At 37.6% G+C, this 15950-nt stretch overlaps 1 protein-coding gene across 1 annotated transcript; it reads right to left on the minus strand.

The window, feature by feature from the left end:
* Positions 1 to 1049: 1049 nt before the first annotated feature.
* Positions 1050 to 15736, minus strand: LOC110454064 (solute carrier family 23 member 1-like). Its single transcript, XM_021503404.1, has 12 exons — positions 15616 to 15736; positions 11324 to 11543; positions 10640 to 10797; positions 9790 to 9893; positions 7687 to 7769; positions 7167 to 7351; positions 5338 to 5473; positions 4840 to 4996; positions 3852 to 4105; positions 3100 to 3373; positions 2730 to 2825; positions 1050 to 2386 (listed from the first exon to the last, which is right to left on the minus strand). Exons 2-12 carry the CDS (start codon positions 11540 to 11542, stop codon positions 2217 to 2219), a joined length of 1836 nt encoding a protein of 611 aa, XP_021359079.1. The 5' UTR covers position 11543; positions 15616 to 15736; the 3' UTR covers positions 1050 to 2216.
* Positions 15737 to 15950: the final 214 nt, after the last annotated feature.

Below are 15950 nucleotides of genomic sequence, written 5' to 3' on the forward strand. Positions count from 1 at the left end.
CGTTTACCGCCAAGATAATTCAATATCTCTTTTTTCTCGTTTTCTGAAGAATTCCTTTTACATTTCCCTCAATTTACGGCCAAACCCCATTATAATGCCAATATTTCTCAGTACAACTGGTGGCAGTATAACGAGGTTTTACTGTTGTATTTTTGTCTTAAACTAAACAACAAAATTTAAAACAGCAAGCGTTGTAGCACGTGGTTTTCTCACAGAAACTGGGTTAACCAGCCGATGTGCTTACCCTAAATGCTGAAGGTTTAGTATGATTTAACAGCTACCATTTTAAGGACTTTAGTATATCATGGTCCAGGGGTAGATTTTTTTATTTTGGAGGTTGATTACGAAATGTTTGAAGAACAAAGATTTCATGTTCATAACGGCCTGTTTTCTGTACTAGATTCCGGTATAATTGTCTAAGGTATAAATCCCATTTCCAATGACCAACTAGTTCATGTGTTCTTTACATAACTATTACGTTTCTTTATTTACTTAACCATTACACATACACACAAGCACGCATACACAACACACATAGAGGCACGCCCTTAATACGTCCGTAGCTGGTTATAGGACATTTGACAAAAGAAAGTCAAAACAAGCCAACTCTAATCTCACAAGTTGGGTCCGATCGGACATAAGTTGTTTTACCTTTTTGGTGACCGAAAGAACAAGTTGACAAAACAATAACAGCGTCCTTTTACAGTTATGATCATTTAAGGATGTACCGCCATTAAAAAATATCAAAGCTTAACCAAACGAGTGTTCCTTACCGTTTCCGAGCATACAACAATATCCCTCCAGGTGTTCTCTGTATGCAACTTTGACAGTACTCGTCCAATTGTGTCTGTCGTTAAAGGGACTATTTCCAGCTATGACAAAATTAGCCTGCCACTCATAATTTTTGTTTCAGAAGTGCTACGAGATTTAGGCTGCTGATTTAACATTTTTCAATCCCTTATACATCTGTAGTTGTTACTTTAAATCACTCTTCTAGTAACAGCATGGGGGTCAAAAAATAGAATATCAGACTAAAAGTATTTTTTTGAGAAAATCGTTTATTTTGCATTGTTATACTTGGAAAATGACATTTTCTTCATTTTTCTTCATCCAGAATTCAACTTTAATTATAGATTGTGGTGACTACATCAGTGGAGTTTGACAAATTCGGATGAAAATTGTAGGAGTTGTCCAAATACGTCTGAAGACGGATAGACAACTTAATTCTAGTATACAAACTAAGTTTGATGCAGAAGTGTAAAAATAAGTATGCACAACTAACGTATAAATTCAACTTCAATAACGTAAGAAAATTGAAAAAAAAGTACCCCTTTTGTTTATTACTATTGATCTTTGGGTTAACGAACTAGCAAGAACTTTATTCCGTGTCAGTGATATGCCAGGATGGCACCCCTTTGGTGTAACAAAGGGAAATAACTCATTTTAAACACGAAGTTAGGTTGTGAAAACATCAAAGTCAACTTAAGCGATAATTCTGAACTTTATCACCACAAAAACACATTGAGTTTCAGCAAATCTTCCATATATCAACATCAAAGGACATTATAGTCTTGAGCCACTACTCATTTTAAGGATCCCTGTCCCACTGCACTGTGTTATTCCTATATGCAGTAACATCCCCTTAACATACGTTTGGTTATAACTGTAGTGTGTTTTGGCCAAGTCACTTTCGTTGATGTGGCAGCTCAATCGGTTAGAGCGATATCAAAACAATATGATGACCATAGTACGAATCCCGATCTGGCCCCGTTCATTTTACCACTCAGATAACTGCTGTTAATTCATATTTTGTTGATTTCATATCTGTTATCTCTCATGAAAGCTTGCAATGTATGGTTTTCTTACATAATATCAAAATCCTCTTATTGTGAAGTGTTTTGGTCAATTGATTGTCGAATACCTCGGGAATCTTGAAATTTTGACGACATCCACATAACGAAGGTAACATGTAACTTCTCTGTTACCTTTTAAGTAGTAATCAAAATAATAGCACACCTAATTTATGTTGGCAACTAGTCTCCAATGTTGTAACCTTATAACGGAAACCAGATGCTGGTATTCCATTATCTCGAATATCCGGGTCTCCGTCATTGTACATATACATGTATATCAATGACCTTTTTCACGGCTAAATTTCATGTTGTTTCCAACACGCTGCATGCTTATGTTTGAATTAGAGGAGTTTGTATCCATGTTTATTCCAGTCGATAGGGTTGTAAAAACGGAATGTGTCGAAGAAGCGGGATTTTTCTTTGTAATTGTGATACTCCTGGAACATCGTACACAGAGTCGTGTGTATCAGTGTCACTTCCGTTTCCGGTTTTAAAAGACGTCATATCATCCATTCCTCTCTCTTCTGTGGTTCCTGCAATTTATAAATCGTACTGGATTTCACTTAGAAAACGTTTAAGAAAGATAGCAAGATTCCTCTCGCGAACATAAATATGAGGTTTGCTACATCATTGGACTGCAATTTTATTTTACAGTTTTATTTGATTTCATGTTGCCTTAAAGAACGGAATTTCTGCCTAAGTATAAACAGTTTTCATTTCCGAAGTCAAAGCTATATACATAATTATCCTATGTACACATTGCATTACGCACATATGGAGGCACGTCCTTAGATGGCTTTAGCTGTTGACCCTATAAAACTTAACCCTATACAACTGTAGAAAAATGAGTGTATCAGTGACATTTGTGCTATCTACCTCTAACAGTGTTATCCAGTATGATGGAAGTTAATCCAGACACAAACATCTGTGTCCCGAAGATCAGCTTCAGCACCTGGTCCAAGGAGGCATTACCTGTACAAAAATACAATATCTTGAGCGAGGTACGATTTATAGATTCTTTGTCGTAGTTCAGACGACTTAATTCCTGCATGGCGTATATAGATAGTTTGAAATATGTAATCAGGACCAACATGCGAGGCTATTTGTATCGTTTGCGATATATTGTTTTGTCACTAAACAGTAGATTCCAGCGATTTTAAACAAGACACAATGACAAAATTCTGAACCTTGCTTTCGCGCATACTTAGTTATATTGTTTTGTAAATTATTGAATGAGCCCACGTACCCGTATCAATGCTGTCTTTGTTGAGTTTAAGCCATTCGGAAATGACCAAGCCTGTGTACAATGATGTACCCAGTACCGCAAGATTACGAGTGGATGACAGGTTTACCCTTTGTAGCGATGACAACCCTACGGATACCAGCAATCCAAATAAGACTATAGTCACTCCCCCCATAACCGGATCCGGAATTGACGCCATTACTGCACCAAATTTACCAATAACTCCGAAAAGTAGGCAAACGAAGCCGGCCAGAATCATGACACTCCGACTAGCAACCTGTATAAAAAGCATAGAATGTGGCTGATTTGGTAAGCAGTAACGATAACCTCAGCATGAACAATTGAACACTCTTTGGTTCACAAACCTGTCTATAACAACAAAATTACTAAGGATATTTCAAATTTGTTTCTGAGAGGCAAATATAAAAATATTGATATTAATACTATGAAATGAGGCTTAAATAGAACTTAATCGTTCAGGGGTAAGTACGACTATATTTGGGGTTGCAAATGCATTACTAAAGATGTTTGGCGATATAACGTGAAAACTGAACAAAAATAGTGCTAGAAAAAGAAAATTAAAATGTATAGGCGGTAAACGAAGTTACAATGATACGAGGGACACTGTATCGAGATCCTTCAATGTTATTAAACGGTAATTAATACCTCTTCATATTATGAAAATCATTTTGCTTTCAATTATTGTTACTGAAATTTATTTAATACATATTCATTCAAATCAGTTGTAGTCATACTTCTGTGATCTTTATGATAACAACGTTGTCACTGTATGACGTCGTAGCATGCCCGGCCCCCAGGGCCCCTGCCACCACCCCCATAACGCCCTCTGTCAGTATCCCTCGGTTGATTGCATGACGGGGTGGAGGAAAGGTTCCTGTGGCCCGGGAGACAATCATGTAATCCCCTATGGATTCCACATTTGAGGACAAATAGGAACTCACAAACCCAATGAAAATCGCTGTATTGAAACGGGGTGGACCAAACTGACCTAGAAAACAAAAAGAGTTATTGTCACTTGTTTATAGCCATTAGGGCAGATGCAAATAATTGATCACAAACCTTATTCTTTGCATATTCGGGGAAAGAATATACCAACTGTAACCCACTGCATGATTTTAAGAGGTGATTTATACGCAGACCCCGGCATAATTCTGTTTTCCTCTGCTCGAAATATGCACTATTAAAACGTAAATGATAATAGTGAATATTTTGACAAATGTAATTATGGTCCGATTTCTGGCATTGCTATTACCGTCTCGTCAGAGCATTTTGGGTACTGTGTAAAGAATAAACCTGATGTAACCTACTGCAGGCTGCAAGAGGCAACTGATAAGCAATCAGTACATATTTATTCCTGCATTACACACATAGAGCTGTCCTTAAATGACCTAAACTTTTAATAAAACGTTAAACAACAAAATACCGAACCATTGCTGACAACCTAACGTGTCAGATCTCATGAATTTGTCAACTATTAATGACTGTCGTAACCATAACACCATTCAAACTTCCCGCCTTCTGTAACATTTTTGATGTCTTTATTGTCATTAATTACCATCATCTGAATTCAAAATATCATCGTAACATAAGGCCAAAACTTTTGAACCAAATCCTGATCACCTAATAAAATTATCATATTACAAAACGCAGATAACCGTTAATTTGCTATCTTCGCACGAAAATATTGTAATACGAGATAATACATACATGTTTAGGATTTACCTGGGTAAGGGAAGAAGAGCCACGGAGACATGGATATCAGATCTCCACGTGCGTCTGTCCGGGCTCCATATGCAGGGTCACTTGGGTCATCGGGAAAAACCCCTGCCAAGGTCAGGACCCCACACAGTGTCCATGTTATCACCACAGTGATGAAAAGCTATTGCGCGCAATTGATGACGTCAGTAATTAACACAGCACATAGAAAGCAACGTCAGAGTACAAACGGCAAACGAGATATCAGCATCGGAAATCAACACAAACATCAGCGTTTTAGAAACAAATAACAAAAGCGATGATGTAAATTTTAATAGCAACACAAAAAGGTTAAGAAAATAATTATATCAAGAATAAACGAATTCCTAGAACAAAACTGTTAACAATTCCTTTTGAAAATCAATTTCTGAAGAAAAATGTCTTCATTTTAGGAATTAAGACATATGTCAGTGATATTGTAGAATATCACAAAATAGGATTTCAGCAAAAAAAAGGAGAACTTACCGGAAATATCTGAAAAAATGGCAGTTTTGGGTTTTTGTTGGACTCTATAACCTTATTCCTGTTGCAACGCATTGTGGGTATCGTGACGTAGATTCGTGTAAGATACATGATAAACACAATCATCATGACAGTACCGCTGTAACAAATACGAACGTTTTAGGCATCATTATTGCTTTTGTTCTTGAAGTTGTTAATACAATAATTCATACAGGGCCACACAGTACTCTTAACAGCTGATATGCAGAGTAAATTCAGAAAAGGTCACAAGGAGGTATTAAATGGCCATACCTACAAAAAGGTTATATAGGATCACACGGTAGTATTAATGGTCCACATTCATGAAAAGGTCATACGGGGGCCAACGGTTGTTTTAACAGTCCATATACACAATAAAGTCATACATGGTCCCACAATAGTTTTTACAGTCCACAGACACAATAAAGTCACACAGGGTCACATGATAGTTTTAACAGTCCATATACACAATAAAGAAATAAGGGTCCCACGATAGTTTTTACAGTCCACAGACACAATAAAGTCATACAGGGTCCCACAATAGTTTTTTACAGTCCACAGACACAATAAAGTCATACATGGTCCCACAATAGTTTTTACAGTCCACAGTCACAATAAAGTCATACAGGGTCACATGATAGTTTTAACAGTCCACAGTCACAATAAAGTCATACAGGGTCCCACAATAGATTTTACAGTCCACAGACACAATAAAGTCATACAGGGTCCCACAATAGTTTTAACAGTCCATATACACAATAAAGACATAAGGGTCCCACAATAGTTTTTACAGTCCACAGTCACAAAAAAGTCATACATGGATCACACGGCATTCTGAACAGTGAATAAACACTTAAATGTCATACAGGGTCATACGGTATTTTTACCAGTCAATTTTCAATTGTTTTACATCCGCACCCCAATGTTATAATATGAGACAAAAATGTCATTAACAGGAATAAGTGTTTTTAGACCATTACGATACCTATCACTAATAGCGATTATGATGCTGTTGACTGATTAGAACACCTGGGGGGTATCTTGCAACACACTTCAGGGTTTACATCCAATCAGAGTTCGAGATCTTATCTTGTGGCATATTAATGTTACCTACATATATTTATAACCATTTAATTTTAAGGACGAATCGATTTGAATTAAAAATTACAAAAACAACTCAAAGAACTATGTATGGTTTGGGCGTGTTTTGGCCCCCAAATGCATACAAATTCAAAACCTTGAAATAAACTTTCAAATGACTGTTTCTTCATTTCTATTACTCCCAAATACTATCATGAAAATATTTATTTGTAATTTTAATTATTGTTGCCACGGTAACAAGATCAAATTTGCATAAATTAGAAGAAAAAAATTGTATGTTCAGTTAATATTGTCATATTTTGTATAGTATTATTCCGAAAACTATAAAACGCATGCTTGAACAAACTTAATATCAAAGGATAATGTGTAGGCACCTGTAATCATCTTCCACATGTACATAATAAATATTTTTCATGAGAAATATTGAGTTTGTTCAAGGGTGCGCTCTTTGGTAGCTAAGGGAAAAACTGAATAATCAAATTTCATTAGTTTATGCAGATATTAACTGGTTACCATGGCAACCATTATTGAAAACACAAATAAATGTTTACATAATAGTACCGGGAAAGTATTCAAAATTGAAGAAACAGTCATTTGAAAGTTATACTGAAGATTTTAATTTCGATTGATTTTGAGGGGGAAAAACGTCCAAACTATACATAGTCCTTTTCTAGAGTCGGGAAGAAGAAACTTTATGACGTCACACAACTCACCAAACAGCCACTGGAAGGTACTTGCTACAGTAGAATATAGGGATTGGGTACAAAGATAATCCAAGTGAAGTAACCGTCACACAAACTGTTATAGGTCCAACTAGTTTTACTAGGTATCCCAGAAGGCCAGTCCCACCAAGAAATACTTCTGTTACCAGACCGGAAACCATCAAACTTCCCTGAAGCTAAATGATCAATCAAGGTAACAGCAACTATGTCAGGAAAATACAATACACGTAACTAACTTTCCAGTAATGCACTGTTAATCACTTCATGTTATGTATTTATCATTTTGATAGGATATCAAATACATGTTACCATGATACGGAGTTATCGTAAATAAAACCATTGATGGCTAACGTTTATTTGTAATGAAATATATCATTTTATTTATTTGATCATTTGGAGCTTGTCGTTATTGACGTTGTAGTTTTCTTCATGAGTGTATTGTCCATTGAAAACAATTCATATATGTAATAAATGTAAAAAAATATTTTGTTTCTATGTAAATAGGGGTTACCTGCGTAACCCGGTAGTAAACCATTTCCTGTTTTGTCGTCATGGTAACATTCTGAAGCAGTGTCTGATTGGTTGACATCGAAACTGAAAGATAAACGGTTGATAAAACAAAACAATTGCATAAATGTCATCCAAAATAATATTTTGCGATATAATAAACGTTAAGATTATGTTGAGAGTTTAGGTAGAGAGATGAGAGGTTTGTGTTTTATCATCAACAAAGAAGACTTTCGATTTATTAGTATTTTTTCCTAGTTGGAGATGCTTCCCCTTCCACCATAGCTAAGACATTTACACGAAAGAAATACACGTATGTTGGAACTCCCTGCAGAATTGGTCATTTTGAGGACACACACGCGACCAAAATAAATGCTGCACTCATTGCAATATTTGGGATCCTTATTTTTCTCTTTACTTTCAACAACATTGTATTTCCTAGCGCCTTGCTTGGCAATGCCTAACTTTTTGCTTTAATGCTGAACGTTCGCCCACATGAAGAAGGCATTAGGTCAGCGCCAGGCTGGATCATACCAAAGTAGTTCAACATGGAATTATTCCTTGCTCAACGTTCAGCATTTAGTTTAATGGCAACAACTGGTACACCCGTTGTCAGAATAATGTGACAGGACAGAATGTTGTGTTGGGTGCCTTCGGCATGGTATTTCAGTGAGGTAGCACTATAAAGTCGGCATCAGATCCGCGTTATCACAAGGAGGCAAATACACCAACATACCCTGCCTCCAGCTCACATACACACATGCACGCATACCAATCACACATGGAGGCACATCCTTAAATTACTTAAGCTGCTAATAGTACGTTAAACAAAATTAAACCATACCAAATAAAAACCTTGACAATCGGGATTTGAATTCCTGACATAATGTTTAAACAAATGCTTAGTAGGAAGCTATGCTATCAAACATATGTATTATGTCATAACTAGAAGCTTTCAAGTGGTTCTAACTTCCTAAAATGGATCGCACAGCACAGAATGTCAATGTCTGCTTAGAGTAGAAAGTGATGGGCCTCTTTTTGTTTGGCGGTGCTATTCATATGAGCCGTTGCTAGGACTTTAAACCAAATAAAAGGAACAAAAACGAGGTATCCGTCTTTATATTTCATTATCTATTGCAAGGATGTGGAACTACAAACATACAAACAAAACAACACGAAGAGTCCTCGCGATTTCCTACTTTTCGAAAAATTTTGTTCAATGGGGTTTAACGTACTCGAACTAAGGCCATGTAATGGCGAGTGCTTAAGGAAACATCGCCGAGAATATAGTAGGCGAGAGTATCAAAAAAGGTGTATATATCCCATCTGTTGTAATGGAGGTAACATTATCAATTATCTCCGGGTAAGGAGGAGTCTACGGGCTCATAGACCCCGTCTGGTTTGTATAGACCCCGAGCCAAAGGCGCGGTGTCTATAAAGACCAAAGGGTTTTTTGAGCCCGTAAACCCCTCCTAACCCAGAGATAACGAATTTGTCACCCTGACAATCTTCTGTTACATTTTTTCCTGCAAACTTATAAGTCACTTTGTGAGTTTGAGTTGTACTTGCCTGCTACCAAAATAGCACCTAGGCCTACCGGACAACTTTTGAATAGTTTTCACAACCATCTTTGCAATTATCACCCTAACGGCCCCCTCATTGCCTGTTTCGTTGAATTTGCTATCGTTTTAGATTGTTTGTAGGCTATTTCATCCTGTGAATGATTTGCAAACCCTCGAACGCTTGTGTGTGTTTGTCGGACACATTCTTTGTTGGTATGAAGAGCGATTCTAGTTTGAGTTATCTCCCCTCGCACGTGCTTTTATAGAAATATAGACCCCGGCAGATTTCCAATCAGAAAGAGTGTTTCAAATAAGATAAGTGACAATACAAAACACAAAAAGAAAAAATATCTGGTGGTCTCACATTATTCGGCTCTTACGACATCCAGTGGTATACATCAGGTGTATTCTCTCTTCAAACGAACCTTCTTACATTTTAATATCTTTGTGATTGACTGTGATTTCTGACTGTGTCCTTCTACTCGAGTAACTTACCTCAGATGCATAACAAAATATCGTTAGAATTGTTGTATCACGTGACATACCCGAATCCATCTCGCCGGTGCTGTCACATGACCATACCCCAGACGATTTCATGGCCAGCAACGGCCCAAGGAAAGCAGCGGAAACGCCTTGAAGCATGGGAAGTCTGAAACAAATCGCCAGTTTATAAAACTACTTTCAGAAGCCCTGCACACACTGAAATCTGTTTTTAAAACAGCTATATCCCGTAGTTAGTTCATTTCTGAATTCTGGATTAAAAGGTAGAATGAAAAACAACTATTGTTGATTTTAAGATTATATAAGTTATGATGCCTTACAGACACCGAAGTGGACTTGAAAGCAACTTCAAATGGCATTTTCATGTCCGTAAAAAAGATACATTCAGGTCTTATTGGCATATTGAGGTTGATTATTGAACTTAAATATCAACAATATTTGAAATATGAACTCAAGCCAAAATCTCTTGTAGGAAACACATTGCTTTATAAGTCCCATCCGGTCCATCCTCGGCTTTACGCTCATTTACGATATCTGCACCCTTGGAATATGTCATGATGAAATCCAAGTTACATGGCTAACTATTTGATTGGTTCCAGGTAAAAACAAACCTGACCAATTGCTACGCTGATACCTGTCCTTTGGAGATAGCAGAGGAACGGTACCCGACCTCATAGCCAGTACATTTGACCGTTTCAATCTCTTGCGATTTCTTTTATGTACATCAAAGGATCAGGTCTACTCGTATCATTCACAAAGTGGCGCTTCCAGTCTTCGATATTGTCGTGATATATTCCAGTGATGCAGAGAACGTATAAGATCGTAACCCCTGGAATTGTATATCGTATATTGTCATCAAACTGTATAAAATACGAAGTCAAAATGAAAACTCACCTTATGCCGACAGCACTCTGGACGACCGTGGTCAATCCTACCACGAAAACCGACGTGCAGAAAAGCTTAGCTCTGATTGGGTCGTTCTTCTCTGCACAGACGAGGTCTGCGATTGTGACACTAATCAGCAAGTTACCCCCAAAGGACAACATTACATTCTATGAGAATATAAGACATCAATTAACATATATTGTTATATCTCTTTCATCTTACATCGTATCTGATTGGATTGGATAAGACACGTGACGTAAAAATGAAATATTTCCCCAAATTCATTGGGTGGTTATTAATATATTAACTGCATATATTATTTTGTATTTTTTCCATTGTGATACAATTAGCTAGCAATTAACTTGTACGTGGGCAAACATAGACGTCGCCCTATCGATTAATGTCCCCATTTTGGATAACACGGGGGGAAAATATTTCATTTTCCACAAAAATGAAAGAACTTCAAATAGTGAAAAATAGACCCCAGCCAGTATCTTATACCTAAAATGAATACGGACATAAACAAGACAGATCTGCTTAAATATAAATAAAATAATATGTATGCAGATAGTATATACATCATAACATATTTGATAAAGAAACATCAGAAATGTTTTTTGTACCATTCTTAGTAAGTACTACAACTAGGCCCATCACCCCTCCTAAAAATGCTGTTGAATTTGATGAATATACCTGTATGGCTAAAATCAGTGACAACAATATGGGTGGACTTTCCCCGACACCGTAACGCAATGGCGGAACATCCGGGTACTTTCTTGCCTCGTTGTGGGCTTCCTCTGCTACATCCGGTACTAAACTTGTTACTTCCAATGCGCCTTTTCCATTCATGTCATTTGGCGATGCGCATTTATTCTCGCTACTGTACAAGTTCGTATCCATTATGTTGACCATACTGCAATATCCAACGTGACTTTGTTGAATGAATAATACATATGTACATTTTATCAATAAAATTAACATAAAAGCTGTGCGATATACAGAATAACGAAGTTGCTGAGTCAGACTAACGCATCATACTACTGGCTGTAAATTGAAAAGATTTTGGATCCACATACTTACGTCGTACCGAAAATTCATATAAAAATATATACACGGCTTCATTTGTTGAAACTGTTCTACTTGTTTTCTTTTCTTTTTTTTCTATTTTTTTGTTATCTATTTAATTAATTATTATTTTTGTGTTGTATTGTTGTTGTTGTTTTCAGTGTTATACGAGCTATGAGGTAACATTTGACAGCAAGTTTATTCATTGGACTTCTGGTACAACCATCATTTAAGCTGATAGGTCAATAAGTAGAATTGAGTAAACGTATTAGTCTGTATCAAATGACATTCTGATGGCTATCATCAGTGTGTATTAGGTCACCTAAGACAAAATCCCAAGTGACCTATTCTAATCGCCTTTTGGCCGTCGTCGTGCGTCCGTAAACAATTAACATTTTCGATTTTTTTCTCACAAAACCTTGAACCAATTACAATGAAATTGTGCAGAAGCCTTCCATGGCCAATTATGCTTAATATTTGCGAATAATATAGTCCCCGCCCCTAGGGTGTCTGAGGGGCGGGGCCAAAAGTGGTCAAATTAGCTGAAATTTCGACAATCTTCTGCTGGAAACAAATACTCTTCATACATAGAAGGGTCTTTAGGTGCTTTGTCATAATTGTGAATTTCGTTACCCATGGGCTCCACGTTCACCCCTGGGGATGGGCTAAAGATAACTATAGTTTATTTAGGGAAATGATAATTTGGGTATATTGCGTTCATTTTCAATTGGAAATAATTCAAAAATGATTAAAATTATAACCCTGAGATGACAGTTTGACACTTTGAAAATTTTGAGCCTTCCCACCCAAAGAAGCTGAGGGCCTAAAAGGGTCAAACTTGTTTACATTTCAACAATCTTCTTTTTCTTCAAACCCAGATACGCTTGAAACACATACTATTCATACATGGAAGAGTTTTGAGCTTCTTTGTCAAAATTGTGAGTTTCATTACCCATGGGCTCCACGTTCGCCCCTGGGGAGGGGCTGACGTTTACTATAGTTTATGGAGGAAAATGATACTTAGGGTATACTTTGTTCATTTTATATGGGGGAAAAAATAAAACTTGATAAGAATTATAACCCTGAAATGAGAATTTGATACTAAGAACATTTTGAGTCTGGCCCATCCCCAGGCCCTGAGGGGCGAGGCCCAAATGCGTCAAATTGGCTTGAATTTCACTAATCTGCTCCACACTCGGATACATTGGAAGCAAACACTTTTCATTATCAGAAGGTCTTTGTCAAAATTATGAATTTCATTACTCCGATATTTCACGTTTATATTATATAGGAAAATGATACTTAATTAAAGGTTAACTGGAATTATAACCCTAAGATGACAGCTTGTTACTATGAGACACAGGAGCTGGGGGGCATGCATCAAAGTGGTCAAATTGGCTTAAATTTCAACAATATTCTTCAGACCCAGAAATACTCTTTTTATATAGATGAAAGGGTTTAAAGATGGTTTATCGAAACTTAGATGAATTTACTGTAGTTTCTGTAGGAAAATTATACTTTTGGGTATGTTGGTTCATTTTCAGTTTGGCGAATTTCAAAATCGGTTGGAGTTAAATTGTTTATGCATGAGAAGGGGCTGAAGGGTTGGGCCCAGAATGAGGAGTCGGAGGTCCTATGAACATTTGACCGTAACCAACCTCCAGGGGCTGAAGGGTAGGGCCCAGAATGAGAAGTCGGAGGTGCTATGAACATTTGCCCGTAACCAACCTCCAGGGGCTGAAAAGTCGGGCCCAGAATGAGAAGTCAGAGGTCCTATGAACATTTGACCGTAACCAACCCACAGGGGCTGAAGGGTTGGGCCCAGAATGAGAAGTCGGAGGTGCTATGAACATTTGCCCGTAACCAACCACCAGGGGCTGAAAAGTCGGGCCCAGAATGAGAAGTCGGAGGTGCTATGAACATTTGACCGTATCCAACCCCCAAGGGCTGAAGGGTGGGGCCCAGAATGAGAAGTCGGAGGTGCTATGAACATTTGACCGTAACCAACCCCCAAGGGCTGAAGGGTGGGGCCCAGAATGAGAAGTCGGAGGTCCTATGAACATTTGGCCGTAGCCAACCCCCAGGGGCTGAAGGTTGGGGCCGAGAATGAGAAGTCGGAGGTGCTATGAACATTTGACCGTAACCAACCCCCAAGGGCTGAAGGGTGGGGCCCAGAATGAGAAGTCGGAGGTGCTATGAACATTTGACCGTAACCAACCCCCAGGGGCTGAAGGGTTGGGCCCAGAATGAGAAGTCGGAGGTGCTATGAACATTTGACCGTAACCAACCCCCAGGGGCTGAAGGATGGGGCCCAGAATGAGAGGTCGGAGGTGCTATGAACATTTGCCCGTAACCAACCCCCAGGGGCTGAAGGGTGGGGCCCTGAATGAGAAGTCGGAGGTGCGAAAATTTCTTTGACTCAGACATGCTAGAATAAAATACTCTCCATTCTTATATCTGCAAACTAATCATAGGATAAGGCAGTTTTGGTGGTGTTTTTTTTAAATAATTTAATATTTGTGTTATATTTTAATATTTAAGTCATATTTTTTTTTAAATATCAGAAGTCGGGTGACCGTTAAGGACCATGGGCCTCCTGTTCCGATTAAGCCTCCCCGAACCTGCCTTACCCTGCTTAAATAAAGATTGTTTTTTGATGACACTGACCATGCATTCTCTTTGTACATTAATTAACTGTCCCGTGTGTAGTTATACAACCAGCGCTCCTAATGTTCGCGCGGTCAACAATATCACGTGAGCAGCTTGTGACAAAAATCTGATGAGAAATTAGAATACAATGGAAAACAATACAAAAGCTGCCGATGCACATATTTGCCATATACACCTGTATACCACCTTGTAAATATTCATTTGCAGGACTCGTTATGTTCGATTTAATCTAAAACCTAATCCATATCACGTTCCCTTAACTTCTATTTCATCTCAAGTAATATTCCATTCATTAATGTGCGTTTCGTGTTTATGATATCAGTTGTAAGTTAGACAGAAAAATATCTCCAATTAGCAAAGGTTCATGACTGGTACACCGTTTGAAAACGCTGGATGAACTTATATAAATAATTAATATTACTTAATTCGAAATCCCTGACAGTGCCTTGTGTCCCAGGGAATTCTCGTAAGGAGATAAATACAACAACATATATCCAGTACACGCATGGATGGTATATTATATATGATCTAAGCTGTTTATAGGAACATGAATCTTCTCAAAGAGAGAGGGACAATTTATTTTAGATTAACATTAGCGGAAAAACGTGTTTTTTTAAAAGAAATCCACAAGCAATTACGTAAAAAAACATGTAGAGTCGATGAAACAGGGGCTCAATTTGAACACAGGTAAAAGTACACAAATAATAGGACCATGTGTTCCGAATGGTAAGCGTCTTCTGCTATATCGACGACAACCTTCATGTACATCAAGGTCAAGTCAAAGAAATGGCATGTCTTCCAATTAAGAACTGGGGTAGTGACTTCACACCAACGAAGTACATCAATGTGTATATATTACGATATATATATATATATATATGAGTGAGCAATACACCTGACGGAAATTTATAAATGGGTTCAAATTGACAGAAATGATAACCATAGAAAACACATCTTTGATAAGACCTTAAGGAGAACGCTTTCTTCATAACAGTCAACATTTCCCAAGTGTACGTGTTACGCAGGAAATTGTGATAAAATTATCAATACAATATTTTAACTGTATGCAAAAGTGTACTAGTTGAACAAAGATAAAGATAGACTTCGCTAATTCTACCCCACCCCACCCCACCCCACCCCACACCCCCATCCCGCATTCGTCGCCTCGTGTGATTATACATCGATGCAAAAAAAGACCAATCATCATTTTCAACGAAACTGATATTATTTCTGAAACATACATGACTTACCTTATAATATATACAAATATGGTATCCTACAAGGACTTCATACAAAAACACATGTTTTAGCGTCACAGACCCTCACAGAAATGAATTTTCAGATCAGGTAAATAAATGCCTTGAACCATGCTCAGATATCAAAATTCAGTGGACGTGCTGTCCGTTGCTTTTCAGGTTTTGCTTTATTCATGAGATGGTCGTGGTATAAAAGTTCATCCTAAAAAAGCATGGTTGGCATAGTGGCTTATTTCTTACCTTAATCAGCATATCAGCTATTGTTTTATACGTACGTGGTTCTTTGTAGGGGGGAATCAACTTCCTGTATCTAGTTAAGTCCAATGTAC

Source organism: Mizuhopecten yessoensis, unplaced genomic scaffold (assembly GCF_002113885.1).
Source record: "Mizuhopecten yessoensis strain PY_sf001 unplaced genomic scaffold, ASM211388v2 scaffold7653, whole genome shotgun sequence".
Taxonomy (NCBI): domain Eukaryota; kingdom Metazoa; phylum Mollusca; class Bivalvia; order Pectinida; family Pectinidae; genus Mizuhopecten; species Mizuhopecten yessoensis.

Excerpts from the sequence above, each read along its gene's own strand:
- LOC110454064 (XM_021503404.1), bottom strand. The coding sequence starts at position 11,542 with ATGGTCAACATAATGGATACGAACTTGTACAGTAGCGAGAATAAATGC. Across the intron at positions 10,798-11,323 it reads CACTGATTTTAGCCATACAG|AATGTAATGTTGTCCTTTGG; the intron begins GTATATTCATCA and ends ATATTCTCATAG. Across the intron at positions 5,474-7,166 it reads TACCTTCCAGTGGCTGTTTG|CGGTACTGTCATGATGATTG; the intron begins GTGAGTTGTGTG and ends TATTTGTTACAG.